At 40.8% G+C, this 21638-nt stretch overlaps 1 protein-coding gene across 1 annotated transcript in view; it reads right to left on the bottom strand.

Moving 5' to 3' along the window:
• Positions 1-21638, bottom strand: part of CLSTN1 (calsyntenin 1) — a 71733-nt gene that overhangs the window by 15310 nt on the left and 34785 nt on the right. Inside the window, exons 3-10 of the mRNA XM_019511551.1 lie at positions 12878-12907; positions 11208-11403; positions 9144-9352; positions 6330-6479; positions 6042-6227; positions 3992-4240; positions 2427-2548; positions 466-628 (exon numbers count right to left, since the gene is read on the bottom strand). Of these exons, the coding sequence (XP_019367096.1) occupies positions 466-628; positions 2427-2548; positions 3992-4240; positions 6042-6227; positions 6330-6479; positions 9144-9352; positions 11208-11403; positions 12878-12907 (1305 nt within the window). The remainder of the gene's footprint in view (positions 1-465; positions 629-2426; positions 2549-3991; positions 4241-6041; positions 6228-6329; positions 6480-9143; positions 9353-11207; positions 11404-12877; positions 12908-21638) is intronic.

Raw genomic sequence — 21638 nt, 5'->3', positions numbered from 1 at the left:
TTTTTTTTTTTTTTTTTAGAACCGCAAGTGGTAAAATTCTCAAGAGACAGCATTAATGTGTTATGTAGCTGAATTCCCATAAACAGAAATACAGCAAAGTGCGAGTGCTCAGTGTTTCTGAAATCTGCTTTCTAACTGTGGCAAAGGCTATGCCTAGTAATCTTCAGAGTAAAATTACTCAAGAGAACTATAAAATGGACCGTGTTCCAACAGTTATCACAAAATCACTTTACAGTGGAATGCTGCCTGGTATTTCTACAAGTAGTCTGGTGTTTCATATACACCTGCAGGCAAGAAGTACAAAGCACTTTAAAAAGGGCCTAAGTTGAAATGGAGGAAATATATGATAGCACCAAGGCCAAAAGGAAAAGCCGTAGAAACACTTCCCATTGTTCTCTAGAAATAAGTCGCATATTTCCCACATAGCCCCTCAGATTTGAGAAATTAAATAATATAAATGGTTACCTTGCCAACAAGCTCCAACAACCAACTGAGTTTCTATCTTGGAAGGATGAAGTGGGTAATCCTCAGTCACCGGGAAAGGGTCATATGAAACCCCATCTACATAGAGTGTCACTGTTGGAAATTCAACATTGAGGACATAGTGATGCCATTCTTTGTCACACACCTGGGAAGGGAAAGTATGGCTTTAAAACACAAAGTTCAGATCCTTTCATTTCCTCCCTTCTTTACATTTTTTGTGCAAGAAACATGTTTCTACATTTTATATGTAAAATACACATTTCCAAAAAAAGCATGTCTGCATATATTCCATCAACAGTTTCTTCTATTTTCAATAAAGGAAAAAATTGCAGGTCTCTATTCAAGCAGGTATTTCTGTACAATGAATTTACAGCAGGATGTTTAGAGAAACCACATATGCCAAAACACAAAGCAGTCATTATTGACAGTTACTAAACACGAATATTTTTTTGAAAGGACAACATATGTGGCTCTGCTGAGATGGCCTGTGTATAAAACGTAATGATTCTGAGAACAAAAATATTTTTCAAGCCAAGAATACAGATCTCTCGTGGAAACTGGCTGCAATTTTGGAAAGAATACCATCTCCTTAGAAATATGCACAAGGTGCTTTCTAATCAAAACTGTGTATTCCAGTGTAGGGAAAACGCTAGAAAACTGCTCACTGAACAGATACATTGCAGCATAATAATCTCACTGCTTAAATAACTATCACCAAATAGATTCCCAACACTATTTAGAAGCAATTAAAAGAACATTTATACAAAAAAAATGGACACACACAGGCTTAGCTTTTGCTCAGATCCCTCCACAGAGTCCCTGCTCTCTCAATGGCAGTCTTCCTTATCATGAAGGCAGAGGCATAACTAGGAATTTTGGTGCCCCTGGGTAAAGACGCCCAAGTCAGGGCTACTGAATGCTTATGACGTGTGGGCTGCTGGTAAGATGCAGGGTCCTCAAGTCTGCCATTCCAGCACCGGCTCTAAATTAGTATGTGGGGCTGAATCTCTGCTCACCACCCCGCTCCTTTACTATACTACTGCGTGATGGTTACCAAACCAGACATATGTTTGCAAAACTGGGAGATATGACAGTACAGGAAACACCAAAAAAAGGGAAGTTCTCTGGAACAACAAGTGGGTTTTGTATATCTTTGGCTAAAGCAGTAATTATGCCTAGATTGAAATCATAAGGCCTGCCCAGTGAAGAAATATTTACTCTCTGAAAGAATAATCACAGGGCACGCTAATTCTGTCCCCAAAATAACTCCTAAACCAAGTAATTGCTTCCCTTCATAGGCTTATTACAGTATTTAATGCTTGATCAAGCAAATCCCCTTCTCATTAGACAGACTGATTCTCTACCAACAATCTGTCCATCTAATGTTGAAAATATGCCAGAAAAGTTTTCTTAAAATGGTCAGAAGGATTAAGAGAGAAGTGCATCTGTTACTGTTATATGCTTTGACCTACAAAAACATCACATGTTCACAAGTGCTTAATTGTTACAAATGTAGCAGAACTCTTCAAGTAGAAAACTGATTTGTTCTTGAAGTATTATTGCTGTCATCCTACTCAAAGCAAAGTATTATTGCTGTCATCCTAGCAAAGCAAAGTTTCATCAAATCTACCGTTTTACTAACATTTTGTTTGCAGCGTAAGGCCAGATTGTACAACCATCCCTTATACTGAGTTGCACTTTATTCCCAGTTGACTTTAATAGGATCAAGGTGCATGTGTGTGTAAAAAAGGGTAAGAAAATCTGGTTCCAATGCCTTAGTGCTACTACAATAAAATTTGGCTGGGTTTTTTCAACTATGGAATGGATTTAGAGTTGCAAAACACACCCTTACTTTAATTTACTATTAAGCATTTAAACCAAGTTTTAGCCTTTTGTGGTTATCATTTCACTTTGACTTCATAGCAAGTGTCCTTCCAACTCACCTGGTTTAACTTCCAGTGGAATTCCGCAGGTTTGTAGGTCTTTCCCTCTGAAGGATCTTGGCGGAAGAGGAAAACAAGTCGGCAGTTGTGTACGTAAAGAGAGTAGTGGTGCCGGTTCATATCTGTACAAGAGATTGGATTCAGGTTATTCCTTCTCTTATTGTTTTGTTCCCTAGAACTCCAGAACTAAACGCAACAATCCAGTTCCATATTTTATACGTAGCTTGACTTGATGCTTTTGAGGAGGTTAAAGCTCACACATTTCTTGCCCCAAGAAATCTATCTAAACTAAATGCACAGATAAGACACTAAAGGGAACAAGATGGTGGGAGCAAGGATGAAGTCATTTCATATCACTCATATCATGCATAAAATCAGCCAAGGAAGCAAAAGAAAAGCACTCAAACCCTGGGAACTTTCTACCCCAACAGTACTATTTGACCTCACTGTCCCACAATACATTTCTATGATTAAACACTGATGGCCACCCACTGACAGCCCTATTTTTTTTTTTTTTAAAGGAATGGGCTGCTAATATACTCTACAGCATACTGTTGAAATGAAGAGGAATTGGTAATTCCAGAAATAATCAGCTCCACACAGTACTGTATTACAGTAGGGGTAACTGCATAGGCTGTTTTGGAGATCGGCATTCCACGTTTCTGCACGCTACCCTTAAAAATGGAGCACAGTTCTAAGCTATTTCAATTCAGCATTTTCTCCAATCCAATTACTTCCAGGAATCCACCAGCTCTGGTTTTTAATTAAGGGGGAAAATCAGTTAGTCTTTTCCTGATAGGCCAAAACAAACACACACAAAAATGTTTCAAAGAACAATCTGTGATATTAGGCAGGCACTTTTTATCAGATCAAAAGAAGTGCTTTTTAAGTTACCACTGATCCTGTGGATCTCTTTACTTGTGATCTAGTTCTGTTAATGATGAGGGCTGTTTGGTTTTGTTTGCATCCCACTAGGGTTCTTTTGAGAGACCCTACAGCTTGTTATCCAAAACGCTTGTTTCTAAATAGCTGAACTCCACCGCTCCAGCCAAAGGCAAGAATTCTTGTACTCCATTAGGCAGCAATTATGTAAACAGTTATCAGATTTTCTTTTGTATCTGCACCATCCTAAAATGATTGTGTTTGAAGCTTTCACACAGAATAACACTTTTCCCAGAATTAGAAGTTTCATTATAGAGAAAAAATGTATTTTCTCCTAGAAAAAAAAGACACAGTGATGGGCCATTATTTTCAATGATTACAAACGGTATCCAAAATGATTCTCCAGAACAAGACAAATAAAGCAGATTGCAGACCCGTCTGTCACAATGGCTAGAACTTTACAATAATATGGAAATTTGCAAGTTTGGGAAGCTATATACTCCAAGGGCATGGCTACATGGGCAAACTGACCAGCAAATCTCCCTGTGAGGATGATCTGAATCGAACAGAAGATAACATTTTCTAAGCTATTCCACTTCCAAAGCAAACCCCAGTCTAGAGATACACATTAGAGCTTTGACATCACTGTTACAGTATAATGGAACCAGAGACGGTCTACAAACCTGTCTTGTCTGAATTGCAGAGTATTGTCTCCTTGTCCTTGGTTCCAGGGCTATGCCTCATCCATACCGAGATCATGAACGGCTCTTTTAGATTGACTGTAACAATGCCATCTGGAATCTTCACAGCTTGAGTGCCATTGAATTCAAAGACCTGGTCACTGTCATGGCCGTTGTCAGTAGGAAGTCCTATTGTCCAGTTCGTAGCGCTACTTGGAGGGGGAAGCAGCTCAGCCGTGCCAGAGGAAGCACCTACAATAAAAGTAGACTAATAAAAACTACCCTGGAGGAAAGGGAAAAAACTGCAGCTGGCTTCAAACCAAGCTGTTTGTTTTTATGAGTGCTAAGCTCTTAGCATCAGCTGTGTTAGTGTCATACACCAGGCAATTCTGACTTTGACTGCAGTGGAATTAGACAGCATCAGGCATATTTGACAGCTTTAAATTACGTGCTCCAGACATTTAACCTCCTAGGAGACGTTCGGTCTAACTGAGAATCCCGATTCCCTAACTGTGCTTATCTGAAGGCCTTTTCCCTTCTTATACTAGGAGTTATCAGACTAGAGGCATTTTACTTTCTTAATTCACACCAGGACCCTATTCTTCTGTTCTTCCTCTGTAACAGTATTGTGGCCCAGTCAGGGAGGGCTGACTGAGGTTCCCCATCAGAGCCTGAGTTGGAGGGACTGCTGTTTTACTCCACAGTAAGGGCTAAACCTGATGTTTCCTTTATACTCCAAAGTGGGGAGCATCTGATGTCAACATGAAGTACACTAGACTTGTACACTGGATTATTAGTGGCAACAGCTTAAGAGCTGCCAGTACCTCAGAGTTACTGGTTATAATTCAGAAACATGGATTTTGCTGGTTAATATTTTCGTTAGACAGTAAGACTGCAGCTGCTATTTATACAGTTAAAACACTTGCACCAAGGACCAGGTTCAGCCCTGGAGCAGGCAAGTTATTGCCATCACTGGGAGTCATCCCAGTTACTTCAGGCCTGAACTTCGTGCAGTGGTTTAATGTCTACAACATACGGTTTGATATAGCTCTAGGGCCAATAAAGTAAAGTAGAGTGAAAGAATTTAATTTTGATGCAATATAACACTAATACAGACTGGAAAACCTAATGCGTCATTTTCTGACAAAACAGCAAAGAAGCCTTTACACATCAACACAATTCCTCATGTAAAAATGACACCATTATAAAACACGTATGCTACAACAGTTAAGTGATGAAGTCCAGAGCATGATGTCTTGGGAGAAAGACAAAATCCTACCAGTCATTTGAAGCCATTCATGTGTCTAGTTAACTTAGTTTCACTGGAACAGTTTCAAGAGAGCTTTCCCATCAGAGGTTTGATCTGTTCTGAACCTATATGTCATTGGTATTTAGCTCTGCTGATTAGAGGGTTTGGACACCCAGGCTGCTACCAGCTTATCTTCTGAGGTGCCAACTGCTCACACCTCCCATTGACTTCAACTCAAGTTGCAGTTGAAGGTGCTAAGTATAACACAGAACCTGGGCCATGACTTCTGTTCCTTCAATTCTGCATTAAGGGACTCGTGCATTTTAATCCTACTAATCATCATATATATGAATGCTGAAGTGCCCAAGGCAAGTAGAGCATGGATTTGGCCGGTTCAGATAAAGTCCCTGATTCTGGGCCGTATTTTCTCTACCACAGGTGTCTTTGGCAACACCCATCACATTCTTTCTATGCCTAAAAACACGAGCAGTTTCTAACAGCCATACCCTTGAATGCATCCTTTCAATTACTGAGACTTTACCTCCAGTAAGAGAAACTGCTGTCCCAAACGGGGAGACTAGAAAAGGAACCCATAGCAATCTTCTTTGATGTAACAGGTATTTGAAAACACTGACTCGCCTTTTTTGTTAGTCAAAAGTTTGGGGAGACTAATACACTAATACAAAAATCAAGTGCCCATCAATTTGATGCGTTTCCTAGTCCTGGCTAGGGAAGAGATATGCAAAGAAAGATAAACAAGCAACAGAAAAACTATTTTACTTAAACCAACTGATGTAGTTTTACCACAGAGTCTGTGAAGGGATTTCTCAGAGTAAGTATCTCTGTCACAGCCTTTTCCAATGTGGTTGGTCTCCAGTTCAACTGTTGCTTGAATTGAAGTTATGGGCTCATCACAGGTCTCCAAGTGAATATTGGGGAAGAGAGCTAGAGAACCAGTGCCGGGTTCATATTCTATTCTTTTACTCCAACCTGTATATTCACCAAAAGAAACAGGATTAGAGATCTTTGGTATTACACGGAAGTAAAAGTACAGCAACGGGTGAAACAAAATAGGGAGGAAATTGAACTAACCTTGCCAGCCAGGCTTGCATGTAGGCTTAATGCTTATCTTCACCAGTACGTCCTCAGCAGCTCTCTTCTTCCCACAGTCATATGCAGTCACTGTAAGCTTATATTGGTGTTCTTTGCCATAGTTTAATTTTTCTGTATTTTTGATGTAACCTGGAAATTAACATTAAATATATGCATCTTTTGGACTAACAGCTGCATTATAGGTATTTTTACATGTACTAAGACTCAGAGCCATATGTTCAACCTAATTAACCCTTCTCTATTTATGTAGGTTTTAAATGCTAAATGACCAACCCAGCTATTTAAGAACTACTTAAATCCAGACGATTAGCACAAATACATACAGCAACAGATGCAATCTTGTCACTTTGTCTCTTTACAGCTTAATATGTCAGTGTAAATCTTTTAACAAAACCCAAGACTTAACTGACCCCAATCAAATACTAGGTCCTTTAATGCCTCCCACTAAGCATTTTATTTAAACTTGGGGGGCGGGGGGTGGTAACAGTGGCTGCACCCTTGACCAAAGCAGGCCTAAGAAGAACAGTAAGTGCTGCGTCCGAGGAGGCTGACAGAAAGAATTTTCCAATGAAATAAAAATTTAGAAGCAAGCAAACCTGAAGCCACTGCCTCTAAGTGCAACACCAGAGGAAGAGCTTCACGTGATCCCCACAGACCCCTCTAAATCTCACAAACTGTTCATAAGTACCTCAATTTTTAATTAACTTGGCCCCAAACCTTGGCATCAGTGATCCACACCAAAGAGTGACATAACAGAGTGCAGAAAAAAATAAAGGCTTTTTTGTAATCTATTTTTATAACACGAAAGGCTAGCCTGGACATGCAAGGCAATTTGTGTTTCTGAGAGCAGCTGTACCAAGGCAGATGCTTGTAAAGGAAGCACTCTCAGGCATCCAAGTGGAGGATACACCTGGAGCGTGTTCCAAAGGAACTATACCAGGGGTAGGCAATGTTTTTGGGCAGTGCCAAAAACACCTGCAACCTCAACTCATAAGATACTGGTGTGCCAGGAGTGGATGGCATGGGAACTGCGAGGGGTCTGATCCTTGTTGTGGCAGCACAGACCTGGCCCCTTCCTCATCATCTACCCAGAGGCGTACATGCCAAGCAAAACACCTTCACGTGCCACGTACTGGCACCCATGCTGACGGTTGCCGATCCCTGGACTATACCATCCCTAGGCACAAGCAATCATGGCTGCAACCTACGCGCATGAGGAAGGAGCTAAGTTAAAAACCAAAAAAATAGGAGAGCACCTCAGACTTTAAGACGAGGCAGAAAAAAGAGAAGAGAGAGGAAGAAACAACTAGAACTTCACAGAATCATACATTCAATGAGTGGGAAGGGACCTAGACAGATCGTCGAGTCCGACCCCCCGCCATGGGCAGGAAGGAGCACTGGGGGTGGCAGGGGTCATAAGACCCCAGCCAGGTGCCTGTCCAGTCTCCTCTTGAAGATTTCCATGGAAGGTGAGAGCACCACCTCTCTGGGGAGCCTATTCCAGGCTCTGGCCACCCTTACAGTGAAGTAGTTCTTCCTAATATCCAACCTAAACCTATCCTGCCTCAGCTTGTGGCCATTGCTCCTGGTGACTCCAAGGGGGGCCCTGGTGAACAGACTTTCCCTGAGTCCCTGCTGCTGGCCCCTGATAAGGTTGTAGGCAGCCACAAGATCCTCCCTCAGTCTCCTCTTGCGGAGACTGAAGAGATTCAGGTCCCTCAGCCTCTCCTCGTAGGGCTGGCCACGGAGGCCCCCAACCATACGAGTGGCCCTCCTCTGGACCCTCTCCAGGTTCTCCATGTCCCTCTTGAAGTGCGGCACCCAGAACTGGACACAGTACTCCAGCCGTGGCCTGACCAGCGCCGCATCGAGGGGGAGCAAGACCTGTCTGGACCTGTTAGTGATGCCCCTGTTGATGCAGGACAGAGTGCAGTTGGCTCTGCCTATTGCTTCGTCGCTTTGGCGACTCATATTCATCCTGGAGTCAATCATGACTCCAAGATCCCTCTCCGCCTCTGTGCTGCCAAGAGGGTCAGCCCCTAACCTATAACCATAATGCTGGTTCCCTCTCCCCAGGTGCAGCACCCTGCACTTGTCCTTGTTGAACCGCACCCTGTTCAGATCCACCCACTTCTCTAACCTATCCAGGTCTGTCTGGATGCGGTCCCCGCCTGCCGCTGTAGTCACTTTACTTTAGCATAGTAGTTAGCATAGTAAAGTATATTAGCACAATGAGAGTCTTCAGATTCATAGATGCTTGAGATGGTTTGAGAGATGAAACAGTGAGGTTTGTATTATCAAGAGACCCTGACTTTTACTGTACAAAAGTTCAGATGGGAATCTGAAATGGTAACAAACACATCTCTCAGTTACACTGTAGAACTAGATTACAAATAGAGGGACTGAAGTATATTTCTTACTAGTTTCAGTTTGACCACGACAAATCTGAAGATAATGGGTATTTATACATGTGCTCTGGGAGTGGGGCAGGGAGAGTGCTTTAATTAGAGCGGCTCCAGGAGCTGCTCTAATTAAAGGACCTGGAGTATCTTGCGTATCAGTGTCCGCATGCGTAAAAATGGCAGCGGGGGCACTTTAACTAAAGCTCATTCGACAAGCTTTAGTTGAAGCTTCCCTGCCACCATTTTTAAGCACACAGATGCTGATACACAAGACTGCTGGAGCAATTGCCACTGTAATTACAGCACATCAGAGCAGCCTTGATGCTCATGTGTAGGTGGCCCATATTCCAGTGACCAATTAGAGCAATTTTCCCCCTTCCCCAATTCTTACCATCTTTGTCGATTGCAAAGGGAACATCTGGAGTTACAATTTCATAGCTGCAGATCTGGCTGAACTGGGGTGAACAATCTGCATCCACAGCTTCCACTTTCAAGATGTTGTCATATCTCTTCCCTTCAATGACTGTTGCCTTGTAAGACTTCTCTTTAAACACTGGAGCATACTCATTAACATCGTTCACCTGGATATGTACTGTTGCTCTGGGGACAAGACAAAATAATCAGAACAGGAATATTTTGCAAAGCTTCCATTCATTAGCTCTTCTAAGGAAGAGTTGAAGAATGTCTCGTTGTAGCCAATGACTGAGCAAACTCCATAGTGCAAATCTATCCCTCTGCTAAGGCAGGATATAGTTCCCCCTCCCAAGAGAGTAATAAATACTTTGCGTATGACACTTGGCATCTTGTCTTATTAAGATGCAATAACAATTACAAAGGTAGGCGTCTGAAGGAAAGAGCTTTCTGAGGGGAAAGAGCTACTAAAGATGCACCTTAAGTATTGTACAGTAATCTATAAGTCCAAGCAGTTTAGGTCTCTCACACCTTTCTCCTTACGTATTTGTCACAGCATGTGAGTAAATATAGAATGAGGAAGATCCAGTTTTCTTCATCAGCAGAGAGAAAAGTACAAGATGAAACACATGCAAGAGACTATACAGAAAACCATTTAATCAATGCTGCCCTCCTGGAGGAAACGAAAGATCTTTTTTTCCCTTAAAAAAGAGATTATTTTGGCCCAGATCCCCAGCAAATTCAGTGCAAGACAATTTGACATTTCACAGATTTCTTCAGTGCATCAGCTGACCAAAACAAGCTCCACTGTTACATATCAGCTAAGGAGACTCTGCAACACACTCAATAATAGATGGGTTATCACAGTAACACAGTTTAGCACCAGGAGAAAATGACCAGCTCTGTACCATTATTCACACAGCCAGGCCAGCCAAAGAGTACAGAAGATAAGCAACTATTAATTGATGCTCCAGACACCAAGATTTCCAGAGCTGCTGTTTTCTCACCAATTTATTGAGTTTCCTCAGATTACTGACTGGCGCTCCTTTAAGTGCACACTTTTAATTCCTTTCTGTTAAGCCCATATCCTGCCTATAACCCCATGAACTGCAGCAAGCAGGAAAAAATGGCAGGCATCCACAGGTTCTACAATGTGAATACCTGCTGCACAGAAGGAGTCACAGGAATTGCACAGAGGAAAACCATACTTTCACACGGTATGTGAAACTCTGTTGTCATCTTTCCATGTTGACTGTTTCCCCAATAGTACAATCAAGTGCTGATAGGAAGTTTATCTATATGCCACTCTCCTTGAAGCACATGACCCTATGAAGTAGCTTTCCAAGTTGGCGCATCGTTTACATTCTAGATGGCATAAGGCTAGAAAAATAGCAAGGATATATTAGTCAATACGATGCCAGACCTGGACTAATGGTAGTCTGCCACATGCTGTACAGATGTTTTTTTCAAGCTGCTGCATGGTTATTTTTCAAGTGGCTTGTTAGAGCAATTTTTACTATGCGGTTTTCCATTTTTCTCTATATAAACAGCAGATTGCTTTGTTACCAACCTTTTGATCTAGGAGGGAAGAAACTTGCGCCAGTAAGTTTCTCTTTTTCCATTCAGGCCTCTTGGAAGCAATAAAAACATGTGTTCTTCTTCCTGTTCCTCAACACTAACACCTATTAGAGAAATGTGTCTTGGACCCTTCTTACACATGATCTTCCTCAGAGATCCACACCTATATCCATCTAGGATTTTAACAGTTTTATCAGCATTCTAACTGCCTGTACCACCACATTATTAGTTTTCCTGACGCACTTCCAGAGGTGTCAAGGGCTAATGCAGCACCAGCTACAACCTGGAGGCAGAGACATCAAAACCATTCTTTTTCAATTCACTGCCACTTGCATCAATATCACACGCGGGCCTTTCAGTATCATCACTTGGTTTACATGCGTTCGAAATATAAAGCACATAAACCACATCAGGCAAAGGACTACTTAAAATGAACTTCCTCTTAGCCACCCCCAGATTTACTTACTTGTGGGATTTTTTTGCATTGGCTCCGTCTGGTCCCTTTCCACAATCATAGGCCTGTATGGTGAACGTGTAGTCTTTCTGTAGTTCACAGTCAAGTTTTTCTTTAGAGCGTATTATTCCCTCACCTGTGGATTTATCCACTACCACAGCCTCAAAGGGGACATTCTGCCCGTGAATCTTAAAGCCACAAATCTCACCTAGAGATTCAAAGCAACAGAGGTTAGAACCAGTCAACAGCTTTCATACACTCTAAAAAATAAATGACTCAGTATTTTGCAGCCAGGGATTTGTGAGGGTCTGTGGACAAAGCAAGAGCACTGTGCTTTAAAATGGGTGAGTTCTGGGAACTTTAGTAAAAAAGAAGCATACGTCTGCCTTCCAAGCAACTGGTTTACTTTGCATCCATTCATGCAGGAATACAAAAGAGAAAAAGAGAAATGTAGACAGGCATTTCACAGGAGTACTTGAGACAGCTCTAGGGTAAGAGTAGATCTTATGAGAGCATACAGCCAAGGCCACTGGTAATATCTTCTATGCCAAGCTACTGGGAATAGCTGGGCAGCTTGTTTATTTTGACCAGAGCAGAAGGTTAAAATGCACAGTTACAAGTCAAGAGATGAAGAAGCATCCAGTATAGGTTCAGCACCATAATTACAGAAATTCTGTCAACAGATCAAAAGAACAAAGTCTTCCTGTGCAATGTACCTGGCTAAAATTAGGGAATCAAAATAAACTACTGAATGAAAAAGGTAGAAATACCAACTTTTCAGGCATCCATTTCAACAGCTATCTACTAATATAGTAGGGACAATGTTAATCATAGGTTTGCACATGGAAGGATTTATTAGACTTTCTTTTCTGGTCAAACACTTCTTCCTAACAGACCTGAAAGAGAGGCCTACATTACCTTAGGTTAATGATAGCTAAGGCCAAGTCTATGTTACAGACTTCCACTGGTACAGCTGGTTAGCCGGAGGTATGGAGCGCGATTCCCAAATGACACAAATGTTCCAACTGAAGCAGTCTGACAGATATAGTTATGCCAGCAAAACTGCACTTTTACTAAATAGCTGTTTAAACTTGGGAGCCGGTGTTTTTTTCTTTAAGGCACAATTTTGCCAATTTAGCTGTGTCCACACTAAATGCTTTGCTGATATAAATATACCTATAAAACCCCTACACCAGCAAAGTACTCCAAATGTAGATATGACCTAAGACTGTTTAGAAACTGGATTACAAAACAGATTTAATGTTACCAGGTAAGTGCTTATTTAAAAAAGTGTATTGTAGGAAGTGTGGTCTCTTTCAGCAAATCTATATTACTTTACAAAACGTGTGGCAAAACATAACATGTTCCAAAAAAAATGTAAAATACCAATGAAAAAGCTAAAGATGCTGCCCTACCCCACTCCAAGCTCAACAGGATCCATAGAGGCTACAATAAAACCCCCACACAGTTCAAATGGATGTCTGATTTACAGATATTTCTAACCAAGGGTTTGGTTACATAACGGTTTTTATTGATATATTTTAAAATAGAAAAGAACTGGGAGAATAAAATGGGGCAAAAAAGCATGACAGGATCTTCTGTTTAAGTGCTGATTCCCCATTTCATAACCAAAGTTAGTGGGTTAATATTTATAAAAAGGGATAGAAAGAACCCTTTATCACCTTCTTTGGTGACTGTCACCTCAAAACTCTCTAAAGGGAGAAAAGATAAACCCAAGTCAGTAACACAGGAAAGACTTAAGAGGGAGCAAAAAAGGAAAAAAAGTCAAAGATGCACACATTACATAGAAAAGCTTTGGATAAACTGCACAAACAGATTCCAGTGGTCAGCTGCTGCAACTGTTACAAACCTAGAGCCTCAGTCTCTTTAAAGGTTATTTCATCTCGGTCTTCAGTCTACCACTCCCTAGGCAATTTCTTAGGTTAAGTATTTGCTTAGTTTGTTAAAGGCTTCATCCTTCTCTTCTGGGGTACTGACAATTGGATAAGGGATGCTAAGCAGCTATTTTCTGAACTTCTATGCTTTCAGAGAACTGCCCAGCAAATTGAAGCCACACCAAAAACTTAGTTTTAACTCAGTCTCACTAAGGGATACATATGGAATACTTTAACTTTTTTTTTTTAATCAAATAAAATGTCACCTTTAATGCAGTTTCACAGTAGGCATTTCTCTCAGCTTGGACAATGCAAAACATTCTTGAGTTTTACTGTCAACTTTTTTATGCACTAGTGTAATGTTCCTATGTACAAGTTGCAAATACAGTACAAAGGGTTTTGGGATTGTTCCTTTTTTTTTTTTTTGGACAGTGGACGTGTCTTGGAAACAATTTTATTGAGCTAGGTTCTGTGACTACTAGTTACAAAAATTTAAATTCAGCAGCAAATTTAACCTGAGAATTTTCCTTTATGATTATACTAAGCATTCATGTTAACGTTAAGCAGCCTGATGAGCATAAACAGGGTTTAACTTAGGAAAATCATTTTCTTTGCCTCCTTGAGTATGCCACTTCTCCAGATTTAATGAACATCTAATAATTCCCACCTCTTTTACACAATCGCTTACATACTTGAATGCTGGGCATGCAATTTCTGGTGATAAGATACAGCTGACAGGTTTTATCTTAACAGAAACCACAGTGTTATTAAAACCTTGAACTTGCATTTTGTTACATGCTACTTAACATTCCGCTTACATTTTCTTAACTACCATAGTCTCTGACCCAAGATGCAGTTACAGCTAAGCAAACTTTATGTTTAAAATGCATATCAAATAGGACTATTGCTCATTCACATTTATTTGAGAAGGGTGCAAACTAGTAAATTCTCCATGATAAATAAAGGCGGGGGGGGGGATTATAATTCCTTAATGCGCTAAACAAAAATGTTCAAAAGTAAAAGGCAAAATACTGGATTAATACTGAAGCATAAATATCCTTCAGTGTGAAGGACAAATTACTGCAGAATGGGTAATTTTTGAACAGTGGGCCCTTATTTTAAAAGGACAGTTTTTGAAATCAGACTTTCACGAGGTTATTCCCAAAGCCTATTTAAAGCAATCTGATAGGTTTATAATTGACTCCTTATTTTATAGTAACAAATGTAAGTCTCCTAAGGCATCCATATAAAAAACCTGTTTCACCATTTGTTTACACAGCATATAAATGTAGTCTTGAATATTACGGTGTTTTAATAATAGAATCATTCAAGAAAACCACACGCTGCCCAAATTCCTGGCTAGCAGCACTGAGTGATCAAAAATGACTATAAAACAACTGCAGGCTTTTAAATACTGAATATGCCCATCTCTTATAAAGTTAGCCTTGGGAATCAGGCATTCCAAGAAAGGCATTAAACTGAGAAAATACACAGATATAGACGGCATGACAGCAGAAAGCCTAATAATGGAACTTAGGGGGAGGAGGGGGAAGTGTGTTAAATAATGTGACAGATGTATGTTTTTTTGCTGCTCAGTTCTTGGTCATTTAAACTGAAGTCTAACCCTGGCATCAGTGCCAACCTTTGCTGCTAGGCAGTTCAAATATTACATTCCTTGACAGCCCACCATCACAGTAAGTCACCATTAATCTGCCTGATAAATACCCATGAGTCTTCAGATGCTCCTTAGGGTATTGAAGCTTCTGCTCAAGATGTACTACAGATGAATTCCTACCAGATGTTTCTCAGAACAAGCATATATGAAATACATTCACATTTTCCACTTCAGAGGAACGAGATCTTATTGAAACAAAAAGCCCGCACATAAAAAAAGCCAGGGTGCAAAAAGCCTTTTTGTCATTACAAGGGAAGGTGGTTCATATGTCAAGAAGTTAAAGCGCATAGATGAAGCGCACACAGACAACAAAACTGACATGTATAAGGAATGTGCAACTCTCAACTGGAGCAAGGTTTGTAAGACCCATTAGCTCCATTCCACAAAGGGTCTCTAGCATAAGAAAAGATAAAAGAAATTATTTTAATTCCCCTAAAGTACAAAGTATTTTAAGAATTTAGGCTTCCTCTCTGCCCTTCAAAACAAATCAGAGACATCATTACAGAGCAAGGTCAGGATGGATGAGACAGCAGACAGATGGCTTTTCCAGTAAAAGGACAGTATACATCTTAAATGTCAGCTACAAGATGCATTGATTTTTCCAGCAGGTCAAGGAACCTCATACATCTAGGACTTTTAACAGGATTAAACAAATCTCGCCACTGAATGTCCTCATTCTCACAGAGAAGTTCAGTCTCATATAATTGATCCTGTGATAAACTTCTTAATATAAACGGGCATCATGGTATGCTATACATACATTATTTTGCACTTCATTTTTTTTGCCTGAACTTGCTCATTTCATTCTGGAGTTGAGGAAAATTAATGCAAGATGCCTCTGTCCTTGACATATCCAGATGGGGACAGAGATCAGTTAGGCAGGTTGGATATTAGTTTGTTGTTAGATACACTTTAATCTCTGTAGTTTAATACAATTTAGATTAGACTAGATTGCATCAAGCAGAGGGCCAGTCCTGCTAGGGTTAAGACTGAGAAAATAACTTCTGTTTTAATGTTTCTAACATGGGCTGACCGCTGCACTTTATGCTAGCCTAAAAATACTGAATAATCCTTATGAAAATATTTACTACCATCTTATCATACATTCTGAGGAGGGTGAAGGATTTCGTTTTTTTTTTGGGGGGGGGGGTAGGAAGAAGGGTTACTTATTTCATTCTGAAATGAATCACAGCACTATGAAGTAGGTTACTACAAATTCATTTTTAAAATACCTGAAACTAGGGGTCATAAAACATTTGATGCCCAACATCATCTCAAAATACTGAAAAATCAGCCTTCCCGTCCCAGCACCCTTCCAAAGAGACAAAAAGTATGAATACTTTCTAACAAGTTCTGGTTGCAAGTCCTGCTGGGAGCACCCCAGGCTCCAGCAGCTACTCAGAGCTGGGGCTGGCTGTGGTGTGCCACGCCCAGCACACGTGCCACGAGTTGCCAACCCCTGCCCTAGAATGTCTCCCAAACTGACTAGCTGTTAAAAAGTAACCCAAGGTTTTATTGTACAACTGGCAAAGGCATTTTATTTATTTGCATATAAGTTAAAAAGTCCTGCCCAAAGTGTGTCCTAGATTAATTCTGTGCTACAAATAAATGCAAGCATTCCCAGTAGTCCAGCCCAACCAAATGCACTCTCAGGTTCACACTGCTAATCGCCTTCAGCTGTGTCCATACCATACTGAATTGCAGTATCAGAATTTAGCTTGTCTATGGTCTGCAAAATTACTGAGTTAAATAAGGCCTAGATGACTAACTGAGAAACTGGCCCATGTATTCACAAAAACTTATCTAATTATGTCCAGTAATTAGATATGACAAAGCCAGTGCCCATTTCTGTGACAAGCCATGCCATTCATCTTCTCTACCTATCATTTCAGAGCCACTATCCAGCTGAGTGCTGCATTATGCATCAGCCGGCTGTAGACAACACGTCAGCACAGTTCCCAGCCCTGAACAAACAAGGGCCGGCAGTGCAGCATGAAGATACAGCATCAGCAGTCACCCACTGGAACATGTGAGGTATGTACATCTCCAGGCAGAGGCTGACAGAGGTTTGATATTTTTTAAGAGAATAAATAGAAATGCTGCACAAGTGTACATGCATTCTCTAAACACAAAGATACCTAGCCCCCACAAAAATCCTGGAGTCCTGTTTATTACTGTGGCCAAAGCCAAGTTACGTAGTTTAAGAATGACTTGCCCTTAGCTTTTTTAACTTAAACACATTACACTAGCAAGGATGGTCTCAAACAGTTCACCACTTTAAAGACATTTGAGGTTTTATCAACACTGCAAATTCAAACACGTCATGGGACCCGGTGACCTTCCATGGTTAGATCAAACCATGGAAGTAGTTTCTTACTGCACTGGATATTAAGAATTTAAGATATCTGGCATGGATTTAAAACATAGTTTCATCTCATTTAGACTGCAAAATATAATTAAGCTTTAAACCATCTCAGGGAGAACTCACTTTATGACCACGTTCCAACACAGCTGAATTTGTAATGCAGAAAGGATTTTACTGGGTGCACTGCAGACCTTCAATAATCATTCTCCCAGGCATTACCACAAACAGAATGGTATCAGCCAGATTGATTCCAAAGGGGTTTCTTTGAGATCATAAAGCAAGACAAGGCAATGCACTATGACCATATTCAGATCCTGCCTTTTTGTGCACTATCCACCAGATGTTTGAGCTTGCAAATTATCCTGAAATCAGGTATCTGGATAATCACATTTACTTCTAAACACCTGGGCTTATTTGAATGCATCATAATTTCAGGAACTTTCCCATGGAGAAATACAAACAAGCAGAACTATATAATGAATAGTAACATAATACCTTTCTTTTCCCTACAATTCTGGCATTATACAGCACACGTGAACGGCTCATGCTCAAAGTGGGGAAAAAACCCATTACCTTAAAATATTTTTTAAAATCAAATACTGTACATTTCAGAAGTATTTTAATTTCAACTAGTGGAAACATTTCATTCAAACTTCAACCTTTCAAGACAACCAAAAAAAATGCATTTTAATGAATATAAGTCTATACTACTTACTGCTGAAAAGGACAATTAAATCTGAAAGCTCTTTGTTTCAGCTGTGAAAACATTTTGTCATTATTCTAATGGGCTTCTCACTCTTCAGCACCCACATCAGTGATACTGGACAATGACAATACTATTCTCTGTCCTAGGACATGGGTAAACCACCACATATTATCCTGAATAAGTCGCTAATGCTGATTCAACACCACACCCACTTCTTCACTACCCAAAGAGAAAGTCAAGTATTGTCCAATTTAATGCCAAATAAGTACTTTTACAAGTTCTCATAACACATTTGTCATCCAGAATTTATGCACTTCAGATGATAGACTCATATTTAAAGCAAAAAGTCTGTAAACTTTATGCATGTCTTGTACAAACAGAGTCTAGGATCCAAGTCATTTTGACACCAATGACCTTAGAACTTGGTGCTGGAAAGCGTGATCTAAAATCTCCACCAAGTGTTCAGATAAAAGGTAACACCCCCCTCTCCTCCACAAAATATCCTTAGTACTTTGCTAATTTCAATACTCTGGAAACCCTAAGTATAAATGTACGTTTAAACTTATAAATAAATATCAACTCATAATAGTTGCAGCTAATTTGGGTAGAGCGGGTTTACATAAACTGATTTAAGTAGTACACAGAATTTTTTTTTTTTTTTTTTTTTTTTTTTTTTTTTTTTTTTTTTAAAGGAACATGATGGTATAACCTTGTATTGTCCTCTACAAATTTAACATGCCATTTGAAGACATCCTGCAGACTGCTTTTTAAATCTTCATTATACACAACACATACCAGGACACTTACTGCCCAGCAGAAGCGATGAATTGTTGCTTTCATAGTCCACAATATACTGTCAAATTGCAACTATTTTATAACAGTAAGAAGTCCTATCATTTTCTAATCAGTAGGATGGCGGGCCAATCTTTATATGTCATTGTTAGATGAATTTTTATTTAATACACTTTCTGCCCAAACATGCAAGCCAAGATGGGATTCTAAGTACAAATGGACTGGAATACAAAGACAAGTCATCATAGAGACAACACACTGGTAATTACTTTATATACTTTCCTTAAAAACAATCCTGAAGAACATTATTTTCCCTTGTGATGAAAAGGTTAGTTATACATAACTGAGGAGATTAAGAAGTGGAAGAATGGTTAGAACTCTGTTTGAATTTGCTAACTCTGTTCTCGCTAAATCAACTGTTCAAAGATTATAGTAAATTTAAACAGCCCCATTAATTCTGGGATAAACCAAATAAAAATGCAGTTTAAAGATAGAAGAGATTTTATATATCTACATATAATTTGGAGCTATATGAATATCACAGATAAAGGAGATTTGGAGAGATGGTTACACTCAATTAAAACAGGTACTGGAAATGCACAGAGAATGACAGTATGGATATTTGCTATGCAGAAAATAAATAAATAAATAAATAAATAAAAAATCAGTGATCTGACCCAGTCTCTAGTCATAAAAATTAGACACAATTATTAACAACTCAATTACAACCCAATTCAAATATAGTCTATATATAAAATTTCTGTTACTTTTATATGCACAGAAGGTTTGAATAATTTTATTTTATTAAGGTCATTTGTGACAAATAAGAAAGCACTAAGTCCTTAAGGAGCTTGTTTTTAATTGGTTTGAGTAGAATTTAACTATAACTAGTCAATTCTTATAATTCAGTCTGTATTTACAGAATAGGTGTTATCCATTTGGGGAAGATGTGTTTTTACTGCTCGTAACAAATGACCTAGACTACAGAACTAAATGTTGTCCGAGTACCTTAACTGTACATTTTCAATACCCTGACATGTTTGAATTTCTTAAAGGTAGATTTAACTCTTAATTTCTTGAGTCTGTAATGGTTGATTTGGAGATAATTATACCACTCCTACAATAGAGCAACAAAAAGGTTGCTTTAAGTACAACTTTAAATATGAAATACTGACCAGCGTCTCCATAAAACCATAACATACGAGCCAATTATGATGAACATGTCAGCCGACTGCTCACTTTGCCAGACTGTCTTCAAATTACCTCATTGTAGCAAGATTGCTAAGTAAGGTTCCTAAAATGGACAAGATCTAATATATTCAATAGCCTGCTAGTCCTAGCTATCTTCCAAGGACTCTTGGTTCACTGTGATCTTCCTTCAACAAGCAAGATTCTGCAGACAAATATCTAGCTCAGGACTGTGCTAACTATTTTAACTAAGAGACTTAAACATACCAATTTTTTTCCTTCAAAACACAGTTCTCCCATATCTAAGCCAACCAAAGAGATAGTCTGGGATCTTTATATACTGGTTACAGCAGGGGTGGGCAAAATATGGCCCACAGGAGGCCATTCTATCCAGCCCGCAGGGCCCCTAAAATATTTAGAAAATTTATATTCATCTGTCCTTGGTTCCTGTCAAAAATTATAGGACTCAGGGCCAGTAGGACCCAGGGGAAGCCCCAGCGGGCTCCAGCAACAGCAGGGCTCACCTGGCTCTGCCCCCCAGCTGGAAGCCTGAGCAGGGGCTTCTGGCCTGGGACCGTGTGGCTGCACCGGCACGGAAACCTCAGGTAAGAGAGGGCAAGGGCGGGGGGGGCGGCACTTTCCTCCACACCAAGCACTTGCTGCCGCCACAGCGCAGCCCTAACAGGCAAGCCCAGAGCCAGCACGGGACCCAGGCTGGCAGTGGGGTGGATTACAAACTGCTGCTGAGTGCGGGGAAAGACAGCCCCTCACCTGCCCCTTGGACGGCGCCCCGCACTGCAGCTGCTCGCAGCCCACGTGGGGCTGCCTGTGCCTGCTCAGGACAGGCCCGTACGGACTGTGAGCGGCTGCAGCAGGGAGTGCCAGCCACGGTGCGGGAGAGGAGCTGCTTCTCCCCACGCTCACCACCAGCTCCTACCCTACTGACAACCGCAGGTCAGGGCTGCACACTGCCCCCAGCCTGTACTGCAAGGTTGTGGGGGCACTGGGTGTGAGCAGGCGCAGGAGCCAGTGGAAACACGGGGCCCGCACCGGTGTCCTGGGGCCAGTGCCGGAGGGGCCCAGAGCAGGGTGACAGGAGTACAGGGTCCCAGCCGGCAGCAGCTCTATGGAGCCAGGCCAGTTTCCCCCTCTCCTTGCTAGCACAGCCCAGCCTGGTTCCATAGGCCCCTGCCAACCTGTGTCCCGCTCTGGGCCTCACCAGTGCTGGCTCACAGACATTGGTCCCAAGACATTAGGACATTGGTCCCAAGATGGTGACCAGGGGGCAGGGCCCCTGTCAATGGGCAGGGACACCCACGCAGCCCTTGACAGCTTGTCAAAACTGGGTAAGCAGCCCTCTACCTGAAATAATTGCCTGCCCCTACATGACAGTATTCTTAAAATGTAGGTATTAAGAAAGAGTATGCTGAACAAATTTGGATAAGAGCCAGCAAAAATGAAATCAGTCAGTCACTCTCACGTGGAAAGTGAAACACAACCTGTGTTTCAAGCCAGTCTCTTGTGCATTAGTTTCTACATGGTTTAAGAGCATCAGCATGGTCTATGGCTAAAGCATCATAGGATGAACCAGATCTAGCTTCAAGCTCTGGATTCTGAGGTAAGTAGAAAAGCGGGGGACCTAGAGGAAGCAGAAGCACGAGGGGACAAAATGGGAGGCCTCATTCTTCCTGAGAAAACAGGGCAATCAGCTAGTCACCTCAGGTGTCTATATATGAATTCAGAGACCCTGGGAAACTAGCAGGAAGAATTGGAAGTCCTTGTACAATCAAGGAACTATGACATGAGCGACTGGATTGGTGCC

The sequence above is a fragment of the Gavialis gangeticus genome, unplaced genomic scaffold, assembly GCF_001723915.1.
Source record: "Gavialis gangeticus isolate Ggan-Ray unplaced genomic scaffold, GavGan_comp1, whole genome shotgun sequence".
NCBI lineage: Eukaryota > Metazoa > Chordata > Crocodylia > Gavialidae > Gavialis > Gavialis gangeticus.
This window is presented reverse-complemented; position numbering and strand designations above follow the sequence as displayed.